Source organism: Danio rerio, chromosome 16, assembly GCF_049306965.1.
Source record: "Danio rerio strain Tuebingen ecotype United States chromosome 16, GRCz12tu, whole genome shotgun sequence".
NCBI classification, from domain to species: domain Eukaryota; kingdom Metazoa; phylum Chordata; class Actinopteri; order Cypriniformes; family Danionidae; genus Danio; species Danio rerio.
The window spans coordinates 24,004,713-24,027,962 of NC_133191.1; the positions used below are offsets into that span (position 1 = coordinate 24,004,713).

Sequence of the window (23,250 nt, forward strand, 5' to 3'; positions counted from 1 at the left end):
TGGTCCCTAGACGCGAGGAAGACTTAGGTAACCTACCGACTGCGGTGGTTAATACCATCACTCAGGCTAGAGCCCCCTCCACGAGGCGCGCCTACGCCCTGAAGTGGAGTCTATTCACTGAATGGTGCGTCTCTCGCAGAGAAGACCCCCGAAATTGCCAGATTAGTGTTGTGCTCTCTTTCCTTCAAGAGAAGTTGGACAGCAGGCTGTCGCCCTCCACTCTCAAGGTTTACATGGCCGCCATCTCCGCTTATCATAGCGCGGTAGCTGGCGGCACCGTGGGAAAGCATAACCTGGTCATCCAGTTCCTTAGGGGTGCTAGGCGAATTAATCCATCTCGCCCCCCTCTCATGCCCTCTTGGGATCTCGCCCTCGTTCTCACGAGTCTGCGATCCGATCCCTTTGAGCCACTCGAATCAGTATCTCTAAGATTTCTGTCCCTGAAGACAGCTCTGCTGGTTGCATTGGCCTCCATCAAGAGGGTCGGGGACCTGGAGGCATTTTCGGTCAGTGACTCGTGCCTGGAATTCGGGCCGGATTACTCTCACGTCATCCTGAGACCCCGCCCCGGTTATGTGCCCAAGGTTCCTACCACCCCCTTTAGAGATCAGGTAGTGAACCTGCAAGCGCTGCCCCCGGAGGAGGCAGACCCAGCAAATTTCTTTACTTTGTCCAGTTCGCGCTCTGCGCATTTATGTGGACCGTACTCAGAATTTTAGATCATCTGAGCAGCTCTTTGTCTGTTATGGCGGTCGGCAGCAGGGAAGTGCCGTATCAAAACAAAGATTATCCCACTGGATTGTGGATGCCATTTCACTCGCTTATTCGAGTCGAGGTCAGCCGTGTCCCCCGGGAGTTCGTGCACACTCCACTCGGAGCGTTGCATCCTCTTGGGCGCGTGCACGCGATGCCTCTCTAACAGACATCTGTAGAGCTGCGGGCTGGGCGACACCCAACACATTTGCAAGGTTTTACAATCTGCGAGTGGAGCCGGTTTCCTCAAGGGTATTAGGTAACCCTTTGGTGATTGAGGAGACAACTCGGTAGGGTGTTGAAACACGCTTGCTGCGCCATTCTCCCTAACACGGAGGTACGTGCGCCTTTTTTATCTGTCAGTAAAGTTCCCCGTCAGGTGAGCCCTGCAGATTCCTCCGTGGCCCCCAGCACTGACTCAGCGGAGGAGTCACTTGCTGGCCCACTACGTTGTAGGTCTGCCCGTTGGTCAGCCCGCGTTTTGGGTATAGGTGCCAGCTATGCGTGATCCCCACTAGGCGATCCCATATGCTTATTCCGCCACGGTTAAGTCCCCCCCCTGGGCGGACCCGTGTCTTCCCTCTCCGCTAACCACTCTTTTGCTATGCGTACTCCCCCTTTTTAGGGCTAGTCCACATGTAAATTCTGCCATCTATCCCCCCCTTGGGTAACGGATGGCCTCCGCAGCGTCCTCCCTATCGGGATTGCACGCTTCCCAACGTACTGTCGTATTCCTAGAATTATCTAGATGCTCACGACTTCCCAAAAAATATATCTAAATCCGTAAAACTTCTGTTGAAGTAGGATAAATTAGGGCCAGGGACACGTTGGAGGACCGCGCCCCCCATGATGTGGGTGCGTCACGCTTGCTTGACTATCTCCTCATCGGGGGTGTTGGTAAGGTGCAGTCATTATGGCGCTTTCAATGGGCTCCCAATGCGTGGATTTTACAAATCAAATCCACTTATAGTGCTGAAGTTCCCCCCGAAGGGGAACGTTCGAGGTTACTAAAGTAACCCTTCGTTCCCCGAGGAGGGGAACGGAAGCACTATACTCCGTCGCCATAATGACTGTCCCTTAGCTGTTTGAAAGTCTCTTCAGCTTAAAAGGATGGCGTCTGCTGGCTTCAGGTGTGCTTATACAGTATGCTGAGATAATTGCAGATGTCGCACACCTGCGCAAGCTTACGCTGCCAATTAATTTCATTCATTGGCCCGTTCAATACTCTCCAGACAAGCGGCTTCTGATCCGAATCCTCCCAATGCGTGGATTTTACAAATCAAATCCACTTATAGTGCTTCCGTTCCCCTCCTCGGGGAACGAAGGGTTACTTTAGTAACCTCGAACGTTATTTATACTGAGTTAGGAATCGTCTTGGTGGTTCGTACATTAGTTTGACTCTGGCCAGCCGTGTCAATCATAAGCACGTGATCCTCTCGAAATTAGTTTATAAATAAACTTCACAATTAAATTCAAGCAAAATATATAAAAAATAAATAAATACATCTTTCAAAAATCTTTCAATATTTTTGCTTTTTCCTCCTTTTTAAATTTCTATTTTAATTTTTTTTATAACATAAATTTGGGTGTACTAGTTTTTGGACCATTATTGTAAGTTATTTTGTTTAGATAATCTCCAGATTTGGCTTCAGCACTGACTAATCTAATGTATATGCACAAATAATACTGTATTACTAACTATTAAAAATATGAATTTAAAAGATAGGTTTGTGAGGGGTGTACTTATATATGCTGAGCACTGTATAATATGTGCTAATATATAGAGTTATTTTTATAAACTTACATTTAGTTGTTTTGAATATTTTAATTACACATGAGTCATTTCTTAATGCACCTTTCTAGAAAATATTAACAAAACAGCATGGGATAAAATAATGTCAGGTACCTGAGGACTGATTATATTACAGGCTAACCAAGGTTACATGGCACACATGAGCCTGAGGGTCTTTAGTGTTGGTTCGTTCTTGTTTGTGTGTGTGCGCGTGTGTGCGCGTGTGTGCGCGTGTGTGTGTGTGTGTGTGTGTGTGTGTGTGTGTGTGTGTGTGTGTGTGTGTGTGTGTGTGCGCGTATGTGTGTAAGTGAGCATCTAACAACATGTGGTCCTGTCACACCTGATACTGCACCACAGGTGTTATATCATCATTAAGCAAAAGGTGTCCACACACATATGCCAGCCAACGTTTACGACTAAAAACAGACACACAAACGCGCATAGACATGGGCCGGTATAAGATTCTGATGGTACAGTATGATAATTTTGGATAAAAATGACACGGTTTCACTGTTTGTGATTACTGCTCTAAAATATATTCTTTTTAACTGTCTGGGTAAAAAAACAAAAACTTTTTTCTATGTATATTTTTCTTTAATATTTCATTCTGAGAAACATTTAAAATATTTTGGAGCAGTAAACATCAGCCAGGCTAAATAATTCAAATGATTCATTGTCTTTATTAGTTTCAAAAACCCAGATTTCTTTACAATATAAAACGGCATCTTTGGAGATCTTTTTTTGCTGGAGATACTGTTGCACTAAAAATCTTAGTAAAACACGTAAATAAAAAATTGTTAAGCACACCTTAAAATGGTATAGCAAAAGATTTTGCCGGATTTAAAACTTCGACTTTTCCAAACCGAGGTATACCAGAAAACGGTTATTGTCCCATGCCTACAAGCATGTACACATTAAAATAAAAACACGAATAAACACACACAACACACTTACACAAATAACAAATGGCAGATGGAACAAAGATATTTAGTTTGCATTAGTTTGTTTGTTAGTTTGTTTGTTTGTTTGTTTGTTTGTTTGTTTGTTTGTTTGTTTGTTTGTTTGACTTTATTAATCCCAAAGGAAAATGCATGTCACAGCAGAGCTCTCCAAACTAAAGATAGATAGAAGTTACATATACAGTTAAAGTCAGAATTATTAGCTCCCCTTTGAATACTTTTTTATTTAACTATTTACCAAATTATGTTTAACAGATCAAGGGAATTTTCACAGTATGTCTGCTAATATTTTTATCTTTTGAAGAAAGTCTTATTTGTTTTATTTTGGCTAGAATATGTTTTTGATTGCTAATAATAGTTTTTATTAAAAAAAAAACATTTTAAGGTCAAAATTATTAGCCCCTTTAAGCTATATTTTTTTGTTAGTCTACAGAACAAACCATCATTATACAATAAGTTGCCTAATTACCCTAACCTGCCTAGTTAACCTAATTAACCTAATTAAGCCTTTAAATGTCACTTTAAGCTGTATAGAAGTGTTTTGAAAAATATCTTGTCAAATATAATTTACTGTCATCATGGCAAAGATAAAATAAATCAGTTACTAGAAATGAGTTATTTAAACTATGATGTTCAGAAATGTGGGAATATATTTAATAATTTGGGAAATATTTAAAAAAGAAAAAAAATTCAAAAGGGGGCTAATAACTCTGATAAAACAGTCTCAACTGTTGACTCCTGTATAATCACTGGCACCGCTTGTTGTGGATGTCTGCTAAAATCAACAATCATTTCTTTGGTCATATTAGTATTTAATTCAAGACAATTTGTTTCAAACCATTCAGCAAACCTTTTTAAAAGCAACCTTTACTCACTCTCATCATGATCTTTTATATAACCAACATTTGCAAAGTCATCAGAAAACTTCTGTTGATGAAAATTTTTGGAGCTGTATTGAAAATCTGACGAATAGAAGGTAAATAAATATGGAGCTTAAAACTTATGCATCTGCGTTCTATTTGTGATATAGTCACATTACATGTCTGAAAGTTAAAGGATGACATCAATAACGATGTTTTCATTACTCTCATCTTTTTATTAAAAGGTCATACAAAAACATTTCTCCAGTAGTGTAACATTTTCGATTTTACCTCATTATTCTTCTGACTGGACAATTCAGAAGTGAAGTACATTGAGTATATCGTCAGTTGTTTTGTAGTGTATTTGATGGCTTACATTCATTACTCATGCATTGTTGTTTCTTCTCTAAGCTAGCACTAATCAGGCATATTTTGTTTCCAATAACACAAACACAAATGAGCACTAAAATGGAAAACTGTTACATAGAATTCAGACAACAGGATAAAATGTACAAAAACAAGCCCATGAGATTTGCACTTGTACTTGGCACTGTTTGTACTTGTAAAATGTCAATATGTGTAAACAGTAGATTAGATTTCCATTGTACTATCAGAGACTTTTAAAGTGTTTCAGATCATTGTAGTTTAATTGCAAGATTATATATATTTTACTGGAGACTAGAGGCTAGTTGTCAGACAGTAAACTCACAAAGCATAACTGAAGTAACCACATGTTTTAAAGGTTAAAAATGGCTTTTCTTATTTAGATTTTTTATTTTATTTATTTCTTTTTTTTTTTGTCTTGCTTCTAGTCCAAAAATCAAAAATTCTTAAATCAAGAAGCATTTTCTAAACAAGCAAAAATATGATCTTGTTTTAGACATAATAATATGCTAAAAGGTTTTTTTTTGGATGACTGGATGACTTTTCAGGCTTGGGTTGAAAGACTGCTGAATGCTGGAGATGTGGGAGCGAAGGAGACTTGATGGATGCCCTGTGGTCCTGTTCTAAAATACAGGAATTCTGGGTTAAAGTGCACAATTACATTCAGGATGTTTCTGGATGCTGCTTTTTCCTTTTGTCCTGGAATATATGTATTGGGAGACCCGTTCATGTTGGGGTCTGGTGTGAAGATGTCTGAGTGAATTCAAATTATGATCGGAAGACAAATCCTTATGAGGGGATGGCATTCAGCAGGTCCACCATCATTTCAAAAATGGGTTACGGAATTGGGAAAGGTGGCCGCATATGAAAAATATTGATTTCTTTTTTAAATTGGATGTTTATCAGAGAAGATGGGGAAATTATTTGGCATTTTTAGAGGAGGAATAAGGTTACTGTGTGGAGATGCAAGGTAGAAGTGTAATTATCTTATTTGATTCCTTTAGCTATTATTATTATTGTGCTGTTGTTTATTTATTTATTTTACTATTAATAATTCCTGTATGTGTGCTTTTTTATTCATTGAGTTTATATAATTTTTTCTGTATTTACTGGATTTATGATAGCAATATCTAATTACTGCAGTTGGGGAGGGGAGGGGAAAGTGTGTGTTTAAAGGATGTAAAAATATGTAAATTGCTTGTGCTGTTAAATTAATGAAGACAATAAAAAAATGAATCATAAAAAAAGAGAAATAATATGGTAAAATTATAGTAATTATTATTATTATTTGCTAAAAGAAGCTAAATAATCTGCCTATGGGGTAAGCAAAATAATCGTGTTTTTTTCTGTTTTGACATAAGATTAGTTTGTTTACTTTATTGGCAGAATATTTTGCTTGTTTTGAGGGGAAAAAAACACTTAATTTTGGCATATTATTTCCTAAAAAAAGCCAGTATGTTTTGCTTGTCTAGAAAATGGTATTTTATTTACCATGAGTACTTGGAGTAAGAACCCAGCTCCACAAATGATCATTACAGGTGTCATCAGTGCTTGTCTTCTTGTCCGCTGGCCTTCTGCTCGCTCAGTGAGGTGGCTAGGTAGCCTACCAGCGTCATGTACTCCTGGAAACTGACCTTCCCATCCTGGTTGTCATCCAGTCCTCTCATCATTTCCTTCACTGCCGAAGAGCTTTCAGTGTCCTGAGAGAATCGGAAAAAGTGTCAAATGCTAAACTATTTACAGTAGCATTATCAAAATGAGCATGGGGACACATACAGTACAGTGAGTTGCAGCTATGAGTGAAAAATCATACAAAAAAGAAAAATGTAAACAATAGAATGATTACAATATAAAAAAGAATACAAACTTAATTGTAACTTTTATTCTAGCCGAAATAAAACAAATAAGACTTTCTCCAGAAGAAAGAATATTATCAGACATACTGTGAAAATTTCCTTGCTCTGTGAAACAAAATTTAGGAAATGTTTTATAAAGAATAAAAAAACTAAAAGGGGGTCTAATAATTCTGACTTCAACTGTATACACTTAAAGAGCAGTTAATGATCCTCTTGTTTTCTTTTGTCATTTAATTTTCATTAAGGAAAGTGTCATTTTTAGAATGAAGCAATGAACACATTCGATAATTGTTTATGTTCATTAAACGTAGAACAAATTGCACTGTAAAAAAATCCATAAATTAGCAGTTTTCCAACACAATCTCACGGCAATTCGTAACTTTTTCATTTAGTGGCTAATTCGTATGAATTCGTACGATCTAATTCGTACAATTTAGTACGATTTGCTTATCCCCCAATGACGGTTGGGGTTAGGGGTGGGGTCAGGTGCCACGCCTCCTTTTTAAAATCGTACCATTTCGTACGACTGAACTCGTACGAATTCGTACGAATTAGCCACTAAACTGGCAAAACGTAAAATACTTACGTTTTCTCGTGAGATCAGGCTGAGTTTTTCGTATTTTGTGATTCTTGTTTTTATTTTTACCCATTTATTTATGTTTTTGAATTGCATTATAGGAACTATATCTTTCTTCCAACAACTTTTAACCTTGAAAAGTTAAAAAAAGTGACTTTTATTAACATTTAAATTTAGTTTAAAGTAATATATTTGGGTTGTAATAAACTGCCAGTACATTTTCTGTTATTTTAAAGACTTATTTCTCTATATATTAGTTCTTATACATTATCTTATTTTAAACTACAAAAATGTCGATAAAAGTCACTTTGTTAATCTGTATAGTTGAATTTTCGATATCAAAAGTCGTCAGAGCAGAGATCAAGCTCCCATATTGCAATTCACAACCGTAAATAAATGGAAAACACTTTTTAGTCACAAAATACGGAAACTTTTAAGTAACATATTTTTACAGTGTGTGTTTAAGTGCAAACTAATTTGTTGTGACACGACAGGACGTAAAATTAGAGGGGAGATGGGATCGAGCAGCCTGATCTCAAGAAGAAACGTAACTATTTTATGTTTTGTCATTTTGGCTAAGTCATACAAATTCAGTCTAAATGTTCAGTCGTAAGAAAATGTAAGATTTTAAAAAGGAGGCATGACACCCAACCCCACCTCTAAACTCAAACATAATTGGGGGACAAGCAAATTGTACTAAATTGTACTAATCAGAAAAGTTTGTTAGTCTATGGCCACATTTTGATATATTATTTGTGCTTCACTCTAAAAAATAAAAAGTTCACTCAACTTAAAACAGTAAGGCAACTTTCTTCATAGCTTTTTGAGTTGACACAACTTTTAACCTAAAAACTGTAGTTGACTTGATTTAAGTTGAGTACACTTAAAAAGCTGTGCAGCAAGTTGCCTTACAATTTTTATTTACAGTATAAGCATACAACTGAATCCAAAGTAGCATGTATTTGTCCATGTTCCATCACTTCTCATATTACGTCCTTGGAAGCTACCTGTTCAGCAGTGCCTCTTCTGACTACAGCATGATTTGACTAAGAATTAAGGAAGAGCAGTAGGAGCAATGTGGAATTGTGCTTTCATAAGCATTGGAAGCCACATATAGCCCAATATATTTAGCCAACTAAAATTATATTAAATGAGCAGCCCTAATCTTTAAACCAATTAAAAGTGTCTCCTGTTGGTTCAGAATACTAATATAACTTGTATAGGCTTACTTATATTTACATAAATGCATTTGGCAGACAGTTCTAAACAATTTGTGTTGCAGTTCTTGCTTCCCCTTTGTTTTAAACCATCCAGCCTTGACATTGCAAGTGTCCTGCTCTATTATTTGAGCTACATTTGCACACAGGGAGCACAGGCACTGACTAAACCCTGGGTTATCTGCATTCTAAACCCCAGGTTTAACTCTGGATAACAGTACTTTTTACTCTGGGATATAAGAAACCATGCTCCAGGGGAGGATTAGCACCAGTTTTTCACTGCTGTGCAGATGCGTGAGGTGTGAAGTGATGTGTGAAAACATGCAGCATGAAACAGCTAATTTTATAAATCTTTAACAAGGTAACTATGGCCTATTCTAAACCTCGGATAAACAGAATCCAAGTTAGCTTGCTTTAAGTTTCACACTGCTCATGATTTACCCAGGGTTACACTTATTTCTGGTTATACATACTCTACTGTTACACACAGTGCAGTCCTGAATCCTGGAATAAATGTCCTTCTTTGCATATTTGCAGTGTCATTGTGTCAATGATTGGATGACAGTAGAACACAACCTGTTCATATGAAGGCACTAGTGTTGCACGTTCTCATGTTATATGCAGACTACACTCAAGTTTTTCCTGAATGACATTTTTGGGCTATAATGATTCTCTTCACTTCAATTGATACACTTTGATTATTTAAAGGGACACTTCACTCAAAAATAAAACTACTGTTATTTACTCATCCTCCACTTCCAAACCTGTATGGGTTTTGAGGCCAATGTTAAATGGTATTTTGATGTGATGATAGAGAAATGCCAAATACTGACAGAAAACCAGTCAATTAGAGGAAAGATTCAACAATTTCATAACATTGTCTGAAAAGTGCATCCATGCAAAAATGATAGTAGTACAAAATCAGACATAAGTCATTTTGGCAGCAAAATTTAAATGTAAAAAGTTTGTATATTGTCAAAACAATGAATTTTACCCACTTAAACTCTGCTGCTCTTTGGGGATTTCCGCCTGGATTTTGCCTACCCAAATTTAAAAGCTTCCCAAATCCACATAAAGATGTGTAAATGCAAAAATTTGGTATCATTTTAAAGAAAACCCTTTGAATTTTCATAAAACACTATTGAAAGTGTTTAAAATAACTGTATATGTCGTCTGTGTTATAATAAACACCTACAAAAAGAGCGTGCTGTAATTAATCTAGCGTGCTGTAATTAATTTAGGTGGTTCCTGCACATGTCTGTAATCATAGGAAAAAAGAAAAAGGTCTCTACCATAATCTATGCAAAAGTTATTGCATTCCAACTGATGAGAGGTGCTGTACAAGCCACAGGCACTATTCTTTTGTTTGATCAAACATAATTCACTGTGTTTGGACCAGATCAGACATATAAAAGGATTACTTATGCCCATCACCTCAAAAACAGAGGAGAATAGCCCTGAAGGGTAAGAGATGACAGCTGTCTGTGCTATCTGGGGCTGCTTATTGATCATGAATGTATTGTTTACATTTCTGCGCCATGGAAACACCACAATTAGTTCAACAGCTGTTTGGAATATGAATATAATTCAGTAAAAAGAATGCTAGAACTGTATGAGCACCGGCAAGAGCTTTCATTTGAGCTATAACTTGTACATGTGTCATATAAAAAAAATATGAAAATGAACAATGTAAAATACCTAGCTCGGGTATCCAAAATACTGTGTATTTAAGTGTAAATAACTTTTATACAGTAGAATGAAAACCAAAGTGATGCATATGTGCATAAAATATAGATTCTACACTTTCAAACGACACCGGTCTGGTGCAACACTAGCCCTTTAAATCTGAAAGCGAAAGTCAATGACGTCACGGTACCGGTACCGGGTCCGGAGAGTTTAAGTGGTTTGAAGTTTGGAACAGTGTGAAATGATACTTTATGTATACCATGAATTAATTGTTAAATGTGAAATCAATATTGAGTAACTTTTTTTGTAAAAAAAAAAAACAAACAACAAAAAAAAAAAAAAAAAAAAACAATGAGGCATATTCTTGAATTTAACTCTTTAACTGATGCTCAGTAGTGTGAAATGCTTTTCTCTATCTTTAATCATTTGTATAATGTAAATGCTGCCCTTGTGGCCAAATATATATAGAGATATTAGGAAATATTTGTATGTTTAATGTTCATTCATTTGTCAGACCCCAGAGTGGCACCTATTTTTACCCCTTTTCAAGATTTAAGATAAGTCTTTTGTGTCTGCAGAATGTGTCTGTAAAGTTTCAGCTCAAAACACCCATCAGATTATTTATAAGACATTTCAGAATATTGGAATTTTCTGCTCTAAACACAATGTAGCTGTTTTTGTTGCCTGTGCCTTTAATGCTAGTTCTCCCCGCCCACCGTTCCCACGTGCCTGTCAGAGTGTGCTTCAATTTGCATCTGATAAGCAGCACAGTGAAAAACACGAAGGAAGCAGATCTAATGTAATGTTTGTGAGAAATACTACAGTAAGAACTTTCCCAATGATTATTAAACGTATTTATTACGGAGTTAATTAAAGCATTTGTGCAACATTGAGTCACACACAATGTCGTTACAAAGTTCATGCACACACACACACACACAGACACAGCGGACACACACAGAATGCGCGTTTAACTTTGCACTGTTTTTGCATGGCAAATGCGACAGGATACACGTTAATATCCACTACTGTACGTATATTTGTTAAGTTAATGTACAAAATGAACCTGAATGAACTGGGATTGAAGAGTCTTCTTTTATGATTGTACTGACATGTGGCTGTGGTGAAAAAGACAGTAAAATCGCTGTAATTCATTACAAACATGCACTGTTTTAAAAAATGTTTTAAACTTGTAAAACACACTCTTGAACACATTTAACGATGACCAATGATCACAGAGAGCTGAACAGATCTTTTAAGCCCTGTTGCTTTGTGAACGTCCTGTCTTGTTGATATGATTATACACGTTACTAAAACATGTTAATATACCGTTGTCAATTAATTCGGTGGGCGGGGAAACTGGACTGGACACACTATACCTACACACAGTTCTGTCCAAATAGCTTTCAAACGTTTATTTTCATCATAGGTGCCCTTTAAACCATCAATCATCAACATTTATCTTGAAGCATATGTGTCAGCTAAAAAAAAAAGATGTGTTAAAAACATTGGAATATATGAGGGAATTGATGTGCTTACACTAAGGATGTTTCCCAGCTGGCTCTGGACTAACTTCTGGAAGTTCTTTCCACCCAGATTCTCCTTCCCCCGTGCTGAAGACAGGTACTGCATGACAACTGTTTTAATGGCGCCTTCCATGTCTGTAACAAGAGCAGAACAAAAAAAGATAACATTATTTACATTTCCACTCAGAAACAGTTTTTTTTCCTTTTCTTTTAAACAATACATTTTTACATTTACTTTTAGATTTTACATTTACTTAAATATTTTTCGATCTATTCACCTACTTGATTGTTTTGAAGGAGCAGTACGTTTTTGGACACCTGCAATTTCAAGTGTTTCAAGTGACTTTGAATTATAATTTTTTTGTTGCACTTTATTTGCAATACTTATTTTGTAAAGCTCAAAATGGGTTTATTATCTCCTGCACTAAGCCAAACATCTCCACTCAGATGCATTTGTGTACACAAAACTTCATAGCTTTATTCACATCTGTATCCTGAAACATTTTTATTGTTTTTTTTTTTCCCCAAATAACTTGATCATATACATTTTATTCTACAATTTTATTTCTGGCTGTTTGCAAAGTGATAAAATACACCAAATTCAGTTTATAACAACATTTGACTCTAATATGTAAAAAGAACAAGAGAACTTGGAAACTTCTGCCATCCATTGTTTAGATCTATCAGCTAGAAATATGTGCAAAGTAACACATATTTATTTAAATAAAGCCTCATTTCAATATTTAAATATGAAATGTTTGAAAATCTGAAAAAAAAAATAAATAAATAAAATTTGCCATTCTTAATGTGATCACTCAGTTACATTTACATTTAAATATTTAATCATTTTGGAGTCGCTTTTACACAAAGTGACTACAAATAATGATAAAAAAGCTCTTCAAATCATTAAAGAACAGAAATATATAGAGTAAAAAAACTCTGTTAATTCAACAGTTTTTGTATTTTGGGATTCACAAGTTTTTTTTTTGTTTTTTTTTTCATTTATGGTCGTAAATTGCATTATAAGACCTTGATCTCTGCTCTGTCAACTTTTGACGTTGAAAATTCAACTCTACAGCTGAATAAAGTGACTTTAATTGGCATTTAAATTGTTTGAAATTATATAATAGATAAGAAATAATATATAAAGCAGATTTTTATTTTATTTTTAAAGGCAGGGGCTAAGGTAAGGCCACAATTTACAGAGGGGGGCAAGTTTTTCAATTGGTGCTAGCACCATTTAAATTTTTATATTATTAAATTTTTTTATATTTTATATTATTAAATTTGCAATAAAGCGCACCTTTACCATTGACATAACAGCTCAAAATGGTAATTTAGATTTAGGTCATGACGCCAGCTGACCAAAATGTAATGTCTAGCCAGCATCTAAGGACAACGATATTTTGACGTTCAATAGTGATGTCAAATTACTTTGACATTTGGTTGATTTTGGATTGTGTTAGAAAATGACCAAAATCCAACGTCTGATAGATGTCATTGTGTTAATGTCCACACAGCGTCAAGGTGTAACATGATTAGATGTTGATATTTGGTAGATTTTAGGTTGGATATTGACGTCGGCCTGACGTTGGGTTCTGACGTCAACTCGATTTTCATTTCCAAACAAAATCCAACATCCCCATGACGTTGGAGTGCAACGTCAATTTGATGACATGTTGACGTCCTGTGCCTGCAGGGAGAAGAAGGGCACTACAGGGGCCAAACAGATTTAAACGGGGGCCGGTGCCCCTCTGGCCCCACCCCTAGATCGGCCCCTGGTATAGAGAAATAAGTCTGTAAAATAAAAGAAAATGTTCTGGCAGTTTATAACAAGGTTTACCTTAATATGCACCAACCCAGACAATATCAGTTTAAACTATTAAAAATGTTAACAAAAGTCACTTTTTCTAACTTTTCAATGTTAAAAGTTGTTGAAAGAAAGAGCTAGGTCCAAAAATGCAATAAAAAAGTAATAAAATAAATGGGGGCAATAAAAAATTAAAACATGAAACACAAAATACAGAAAACTGCTGATTTATGGATGTTTTTTACAGATGCCAGGACAAGTGTAATTTAATTTAGCAGTGTTAATTAAGAGTGTTTATAGAAAAGTGTCTGGCACATACAAAAAAAAAAAATGTGTGTTTCCAACAGGTGGTTTGTCCAGCCCACTCACCTATGTGAGGCAAGCTTATGATTTCTTGGAAAATACAACCATTTTGACACATTTCAGAACTTTTTTTAGTAAGACATAAAAAGTATGCAAAACATAGCTATTACAAATACTATTGTGACAATGTTAGCAAGTGCCATTTCAGCAGCTGCAGGTATGACTAAACGGAAGGGAAGGTGCTGGAAAATGAGTGACCTGAGGAGAGGGATGATGTTAGAATAACTAAAGAGCATGAAGAGAGGAGTGGAGGAGCTGTGGAGGATACAGCACATCACAATGGAACCTGTGATCTTTAACGGACATTCGATCTACTCAGGCCACTGGCTCAGGTTACGCTCGGGGTTGCCTGCTACATGTCTGTTACACTCTCTCTCGCATTCAACAACAACACGCACAAAAGCACAAACACGCTTGTTGAAGGATGGCCACTCGCACAGGCCTGTCCTCCTGCATGAACAGCCCTTATTATGCCTTCCCTAAACAACACACAAAGTTAAGTGATACAAAATCCTTCTGCAATTCATACTCTTGTATTGTACAGTAGATCCTATCACATATTTGACACTAACAAATAATTCATGATCTAATTTGGGTTTCCTTCCAGTGACATTTAGCATACTAATCCTTAACAGAAAAGAGGGTACAGTAAAATTACTAATGAAGGCTTTGGAACTTAAAAAGGACAAGCATTTTCATCTTATGGATAATAATCAATTAGTGGTGATCAATAGGAATATTAAATATTACTTATTATCTAATAAAACATTCAAAATTAATCATTTTGATATTATTTAATTACAAAACCCTGCATTATAACAGAGTTGGGTTTATGATGGTAATTGATTTTCTAGTTGCGATTAATTGCTGCACTGTAAAAAAATATATATATATGGACAATCAGTTGTGACAGCATATGTTTTAGTTAAATAAATATATATATATATATATATATATATATATATATATATATATATATATATATATATATATATATATATATAAAATATACGAGAGTTTGTGTGTGTGTGTGTTTTTACTACTATTTTTTTAATGGCAACAGAAGCTCCACCAGGAAAGGACCATCCACATCAAAAGCTACTGGTCATCCTATGACAAAACGAAACATGCTCATGCACCAACATCCAGCACGCTATAGACCTAACCAGCGCAGTAGCTTACTTTAAATGCAAAAAAATAAAAAATAAAGAAATATCCAAAGATGCCTTTTCGAATTGTAAAAAAAAAAAATCTGTGTTTTTAAAAACTAATGAAGACAGCAGGTCAATGATTAATTTTAGTTGTTAAGCCTGACATGTTTACTGCTTCAAAATTGTGGAAATGTTTCTTAAAATAAAATATATTGTGTTCAAAGGTTTTTTTTTTTTTTTAATCCAGACACTTTAAAAGAGAATATTTTAGAGCAGTAATCGCAATACCGTGGTACTGTGAAACCATGATATTTTCAACCAAGGTTTATTATACAGTCAGAATTTTAATGCCTACCTAAGAGTAATAAAGCTTTTGTAGTTTTCATTACAAGTTTAGTTAAATTAACTATAGGAGCTTTTTTGCTGTGCTAATGTACAATAGCCCTAGAAATAGTCATAGATTATTCACTCAATATTTCAGCATCTAGTAGGGCAGATTAATATGTGAAAATGCTCATATTTGATCTATTAAGCTGTTATAAACACCACTGCAAATACAAAGAGAATATTCTTAAAAAACACTTTGAAAGCTTAAATAATAAATCATGCTTCATTGTATTATGAAGTTCCCACAATATCAGTATTCTGCATATTTGTTTTAATGATATATTGAATTTTTCTAATGTTGGCATATGTCTAAATGTGAAAAAAAAAATTACGAATTGCATTGAACAGTCCCACAACACTCTTAAACACATTGAACAAATAACCATTTTTAAAAGGTATGTTATTTTTGACCCAATGATAGTTTCATAAAAACTAATAACATTTCTAAAAACTCACAATTGAACTTCAGACGCAACAGTTCACTGTACTTTTTTTACAATTATAATTTATTCATTTGAATCACTTTAATCCGTAATATTTAAATATTTAATATGCATTCATAAAATATCTCAATTTCTAAAACTAAAAAAAGACAACAAACATGGTAGCAATATATTGTACATCCCTTGTGTATGTACAGTATAATGAAGAAATATAGAAACATTGCTGCTTTTTTTTTAAATAGTTCATTAATCTTTCTACATAAAATAAATTACTTAAAATTGTAAAAAAAAAAAAAAAAAAAAGAATAATTTTGGGGGCAATAAAATGAACTTATTTGCTGTATATAAATAGAAACCTATAATTGCCTGTCATTACAAAGCCTGCATTTTAAGCACCCTCACTCACATGCACACACAAAATTAATGTGATTTTAATGTGGTTGTGACGTATGGGTAATTCTATAGGCCATCCTTTTCAGGTAAATCTTCCATCTGACAGACGTCACACCTGAATACTTACACTACACCACTAACATTAGTACACTACACCACTGCTCGGCCATCCTCCCAATCACTGATGGACCTCTATTAACCTAATTAGACGGACAGAAAGAGAGAAAGAGAAGAGAGAGAGAGAACCGAGCATGGTTTCGGAGAAAATTACTGGAGTAAGACCTGCTGGAATTGACTGATAATAACTAATTACTGTTGGACTTGTAAGCATAGCATTACTGTACAAGCAGCTGTGGAAAGACTTATTGTTTGCTTTCATTAGTCAATACATGCGACAGTAAGAGGTTTGTGTTTAGTGCGGAGAGACATGTCTTTCTGTCTAAAACAAATGTTGTCATTGCGCTAAATGAGGTGCACTTCATTAGAAGTGATACTCAAGCTCGACTGGCTCAGACAAAGATAGAAGCATCAGACGGAATGATTGATAGGTGCTCCTGGTGATTAGCTCCAAAGGACCCAAACAAACTGTTATGTAATGAGATGCGGTGAAATTCAGAAGTCAAACAAACATGTGAACCCTTGCAAATACACGGCAGCAGGACAAAAAAAAAAAAAGTACTGGAAAGCCTTGTAACAAACTTGTTCAGACTACAAGTGATGCCACAAAAATCTCAACCCAACAGGTTTCCAGCTGAACATCACATGAACAAATGGATTCATTTAAAAACTGATTTCATTTTGCCCGTTGTCACAGACAGAAAAATGTCTAGATAACTAGATATGCTCAGGCATAGCTGAATTCAGTAGATGAAAAGGACATACTGTGAGCCTAAAAAGACCATTGTTTACTCATGTTCATGTAAATCCAGTGAGGGTAAAATCCCAGTGAAAAACAGGCCATTAAAAAAATGCAAGTTCTAATAAGCCATGCCTTAGGCTGCATTCAATTGGCCAAAAGTTTTATGAATGAGATTACAACAATGATCAATTTTCCCTTATTTTTGGGTATACAAGCTAAAATAATGATTACTATGTATCTGGGACTTTTATTTTGGAAATGAGACCATAATTACAGAGCTTCAAAGGTTATGCAACCAGATATCAAGTATCTCATCAAAGGTTGCCTTCAGAATGCAAAAAACTTGAGATATAAGGATTATACATTTATTAAGTGCCACCCTGAACAGACATACAGTCTGTTTAACTGTATCTTGTCTCAGTTTAACGTGTTTATTGCAAAATTTGCCACGTTTGTAATGAACAAACACTTGTAGAATTCTGAAAATAACTGCTTAATGCACATTTATGCATCACTCAGCTCTTACCATCATTTTTCTTGAGTGAAAGGATGCCAATGAATTTTACAAACATCTGTTTATGCAGAGGCTGATATTAAAGGGCACCTATTTTGCCCCTTTATCAAGATTTAGGATAAGTATTTTGTGTCTCTAGAATGTGTCTGTAAAGTTTCAACTCAAAACACCCCTTAGATTATGTATTATACCTTTAAGCATATTGGAATTTTTCTGCTCTGAACACAATGTAGCTGTTTTTGTTGCCTGTGCCTTTGATGCTGGTTCTCCCTGCCCACTGTTCACACATGCCTGTCAGACTGTGTCAGATAAACAACACAGTGACAGACATAAAGAAATTTCACGTAACATTTGTGAAAAATACTACAGTAAGAACTTTCCCAATGATTATTTGATGTATTTGTTGTGGAGTTAATTCTAGTGTTTTTTCGATGATCAGTCATTTACAATGTCATAACTTAGTTCACACACACACACACAAACACAGCGGACACACAAACAGTGTTGTTGCACGACAAATGTATCAGGATGCACGTTAATATCTACTGCTGTATGGATACTCGGGTAACACTTTACAATAAGGTTCATTAGTTAATGCATTTACTAACATGAACTAATCATGAACAACAGATGTACAGCATTTATTAATCATAATTGAACATTTACTAATGCATTATTAACATCCAAGTCCAAGAAGCAAACCTTCATTTAATTTAATTTCATTCGCTCACTCCTAAAAACATTTCTATACCACTACAGTTTATATGATAGTCATTTAAAAAGAAATCTATTCAATTTGCTCAAATTTTATTGACAAATGAAGTATAATTGTTTTGCTTGTGTATATTCAGAATACATCAAACTGTGTGTGTGTGTGTGTGTGTGTGTGTGTGTGTGTGTGTGTGTGTGTGTGTGTGTGTGTGTGTGTGTGTGTGTGTGTGTGTGTGTGTGTGTGTGTGTGTGTATGTGGTGTGTGTGTGTGAGAGCACATTAATAATCATGACATTTCCAAATGGTGAAACCTGAACGTTTCATTGTAGAGGTAATTCCTGTGATTATAATGATTGTGTAAAACAAATTCTGGAGAATTATAGCACTTGTGACAGTGGAGCGACATTTCAACTATGTAGATATAAAAAAGACTATTTATAACTGAACTAAATATAACTGAATTAATGCACTTTGGTAGCTTTATGCTAATCAGCTTAATTGTTTTGTTTCTTTTAAATTTTAAAAAATATTTAAAAATAAGATAAAAAAATAAGTAATTTTGAGTAAAATTGCTCTCTCTCTCTCTCTCTCTCTCTCTCTCTCTCTCTCTCTCTCTCTCTCTATATATATATATATATATATATATATATATATATATATATATATAAACACTAAACCAGAATACAGCCTGCTTTACAGAACATGAAAGATCAACCACTATAATAACTCCATTGTTGAGAAATAACAACTTTAAATAAGTCAAAATACTAACTTAAGGCCAGGAATTATACTGGATTTAGGACAAACTGTTAGAAGTGGAAGCACTCAAACCTGCCCAGTGAGTACACACCCAGAGCACTGGCCAGACATTTGCTTCCAGTTCTCTGGGAGCAATTAGAGGTTCTTGTTCAGTGGCACTTCAGTAGTGGGTATCGGAGAGAGAGCTGTTCTTTCACTCCCAAGACCATCAATTCCAAATCCCTAACCTTTAGGCCACAACTAATGTGTTACTTGAACCATATAGTGGTGTAACATGACTAAACGCTCAGCTGAGGCAACAAACAAAATGGCCCTCTAAACCATAAAGAAAAACTGATTCAAAATATTCACAAAAGGATCTTTAGATTATTTAAATGTTTGTGTATCACTGCATAAAATGTGTGTATCAATACAAAAACATTTTTTTATTTGTTTAGCTAACTAAATATTTATGCTTAGCTTTTAAGATACAAATGTGTGTGTGTGTGTGTGTGTGTGTGTGTGTGTGTGTGTGTGTGTGTGTGTGTGTGTGTGTGTGTGTGTGTGTGTGTGTGTGTGTGTGTGTGTGTGTGTGTGTGTGTGTGTGTGTGGGTGGGTGTGTGTGTGTGTGTGTGTGTGTGTGTGAGAGAGAGAGAAAGAGAGAGAGAGAGAGAGTGAGAGTGAGAGAGAGAGAGAGAGAGAGCGAGAGAGAGAGAAAGACTGGACACATCTGTTCAGTTTGTTTAGTAAATTGCTATTTAAATAGGTTATGTACATAACTTAACAACCACAACTACTTTCTCAGCCCTGTTTTCGATTTTCAAACAACAAAATAGCTTACAGCATCTACATTAAATAATGTCAATGGAAAGTTTATGGCTCACAGGACAAATAAAAATATTTTCTTTACTGATCTGCATTCCATTCTTGCTCCTCTAGATGTCCCTGCAGGCCATACTTGTGATTTACATTTGTTAACTCAGACTAAAAAATGTCAGACTTGAACATTGTCACTGGAAGGAAATGCAAAGCATGTGGATGAGAAAATGACTGACTGAATGAGACTTACACCATATTTCATCCAACAAACAGAAAACCTATTGTGCTTATGAAAACATAATACTGCAGTTTTTGTTATTAGGCTGTTTCTTCAAGGCATTGTTTACTGAAAGAATGACCTCAGATACAGTTAAACCCACTGCCCTAACATGACTGGACTGATCTGATTCCTAAAATAACTGAGCAGACACAGATTTGTTACACATCATGTTTGTATGCTTTTCTATTAATATAATGTGCATATTTTAAGGTGCCATGAACTGAGAAATGACAATGTACTCAATATTTTGACATTAAAGATGGTTGTACTAAAACTGTAAGTTTCAGAACTCAACAGCCATTGAAGCCAATCTGCTAAAGACAGGTTGGAAAAGATACACTTTATGATGAAATAATGTGTAAACTAAGAAGATTAACTTTACATTTATGATGTTCCAGACTGCATCAGAAAGAACTTGGTTCTTTGTTTAGTTCTTTTAATGAGAATATATTTATAAACAAGGTGAAATTTTACGCTAGATTTTCAAAAACAATGAAAGTAAGATGATGCTGTGTGCTGACTACAGTATTTTCAGGCCCATAGCCAACCTTTTGAAAGGGTGGTCCTTTTCTGTCAAAAAGTGGACTTTTTTGCAGTTATTCGCCCCATTGTTTATTTAAATGTGAGGCTAAAATACTTAAATGTAATGATATTTAAAGAACTAAGCATTGCTGGATTAGCTTGTTGGATAGTGACCACACTTTTTGATGTACTAAAAATATTTCCTATGATTTTGTTGAAGTGCTTACACATTACTATTTGACTACAAAGTTTTTTTTTTACAAATGTGCATTTTTGTTTTATAAATAATATTATGAGATTAGCATTAAAAAATGTATAAAGAAATATGAAAATGTATTATAATCCATTTATCATCAATCAAAAAAAAAACTATTAGGAATTTGTTAAAACTTGTTTTAAAATAAAAAAACTATAGCCAGCAGGGGCAGATTTAGTGATTTTGGGGGCCCTAAGCAATGGGGGCCCAGAAGTCCTAGAATGCAACTTTTTGCTGTGTTTTCTTTTTCTTTTATCACTAAAGCTTCTTTTTTACATTTTATCTTAAGGCTAAATAAAAATGACACGTAAAACATCTTGTAAAACTTTTTAAATAGTAAAAAAAAGAGTTCATAATTAAAAATAATAAATGAACTATTTAGTTTTTTTATTTTAAACTAAATCTTTACTGATTTGACAGCTAGACTGCTCCATAATTGAGGGTGGAGGACACGTTTGCACAGATGTAATAAATACATTCAAATAAAAAAAATGTATACCCTCAACAAACAAAATATGAAAACGCATGGAATTATATATATATATGACTTTTTAAGTCAGTTTACATCATAAGAGGGCACTTCTGAAGTGTTATTTTGGAAAGTTTTCACCATCAGAATAATAAAATTTAACAAGCATTTAACATACACAAAAACCAACACAAGGGCAAGTGTGTTTAATGTTTTTGCCTATGAACCAAAGGTTTTCAGAATATTATTCTTTTTTATAGCTATTTTATCGTGTAGGCTACTGGTGTTTTTCCAGTGTGTGTGTTTTAATAGGCCTATGTCTTTCGGTGAGGTGTGAATCATTTCCTCAGCACGTACTGGTCTGTCAGCACTTGAACAAGTTTGACTCGGTGTCTCTGGGTTATCAGACAGTTCCCACCACCACTGTCTTATCTCTGTATTGATAATTAACGCAGATCTGGTGGCCATGTCGCCGCTGACACATTGAGGTTGAGCCTCATCCGGTTGAGGATCGAATGCATTTCTCCCCCTACACCCCAGTAAGATCTTAATAAAGGTCGAAGATATTCACCTCCGACGGGCGGTTTGTCTGCGCGTGTGCACTCTGAGAAACCCCTCTAAATTGATAAGCAGGTTTCTGATTTCTCCGGTGTAAAGGGAGAAGGGCTTGCGTTACATCTGTAGGGAATTGGATCGTCTACTTGTACTCACCGGACAAGTGAGCCAACGGTTACGGTCTGAAATATTCACGGAAAGTCGATAGATTAAACGGAAAGTGACACATTTGCATTCGACACGGAACTTTATTTATGGAACACCGTTAACTTGATGCCAAGTTTGGGTGTTTGCCTAAAACCGTTGTAAAACCAGCTATGCCTGACCAACGTAAACGTGCCCATGGAGCCAGCTAATAATACGTCTATATGGACTAGATATAAAAGTACCACTTTAGATTGTGTTTGTAGAAGCAAGTGCTGTATTTCCAATAGACATATGGTTGAAATTGCAACAAAGCCATCTTATTTTATTTCAAACCAGCTTAATCTTGTCAGATACAAATGTTGTCCTGCATCCTGCATACCTCTTAGGATCAGAAAAGAATGCTTACCTAGTTTTGTAATGAATCTTCTCTTCTGCTGATTCTTGCCTCTCCCAGGTTAAGCCAAAAATGCCTCTTCTGCGAAGTCCAATCTTCCCGAGTTGCTTTTTTTCCCATCAAATCACTGGGCGTACACTCAGAACTTTATGGGTGGGGAAAACAGGATATATTACTCAAGAGAGGTGTTGTGTGGACATAACTGCCCTGAAAGCTTAGTGTGCTGTCATAACCACACTGGAAAATGAGGTGAGAGGTGAGGAATTGTTTTACAAAGTGAGTAATAACATCTCAACCATTTTAACTTCAAATCCTTTCAGCAGTTTTGGCTTTCTGATTTATTACAGTGGGTTTGATGCCAATTCATTGGCCCTTGTCTAAATTACCCATGAGTGAGTGTGTGTGTGTGTCTGTCACAAGTAGGTGCATGTATTCAGTTGTTGCACAAAGGCTTAGTGAGACACCAATACAGTGAGATCATAAACCAGCCACAACCTTTGTTGGATAATTCTTTCCATGTTTTCAGCCAACTCGCTTTGTAACATGATAGAAGTCATTTTTTTACTCTGTATCTTTCTTTCTGCAGATATGTGCATATGTCAGGGAGGGGAAGAGAAAGAATGCATGCAGGCAGTTTTGTGTGTGTGTGAGGGAGAGAAAGCTGCAGTGCGCACGGCATACCAGAACACAATTATCAAGAACATGTGCTTTCCAATTACCTAGACAAAACCCTCACAGTCCAGTGATTCTCCTCCACCCTGTTCGCTTGGCCTGCCACCTCTGTGTTTTGGTTGGTACTATGCAACATTAATGTAGGTTTTGTATGACT

General features: G+C 35.6%; 1 protein-coding gene across 1 annotated transcript; it reads right to left on the reverse strand.

Moving 5' to 3' along the window:
- Positions 1–4,575: 4,575 nt before the first annotated feature.
- Positions 4,576–22,560, reverse strand: si:ch211-105c13.3. Its single transcript, NM_001326482.1, has 3 exons — positions 22,434–22,560; positions 11,624–11,745; positions 4,576–6,448 (listed from the first exon to the last, which is right to left on the reverse strand). The coding sequence occupies exons 2-3, from the start codon at positions 11,741–11,743 to the stop codon at positions 6,293–6,295; spliced, it is 276 nt and encodes a 91-aa protein (NP_001313411.1). The 5' UTR covers positions 11,744–11,745; positions 22,434–22,560; the 3' UTR covers positions 4,576–6,292.
- Between the last annotated feature and the right edge of the window lie 690 nt (positions 22,561–23,250).

Excerpts from the sequence above, each read along its gene's own strand:
- si:ch211-105c13.3 (NM_001326482.1), bottom strand. The coding sequence starts at position 11,743 with ATGGAAGGCGCCATTAAAACAGTTGTCATGCAGTACCTGTCTTCAGCA. Across the intron at positions 6,449-11,623 it reads AGCTGGGAAACATCCTTAGT|GACACTGAAAGCTCTTCGGC; the intron begins GTAAGCACATCA and ends CGATTCTCTCAG.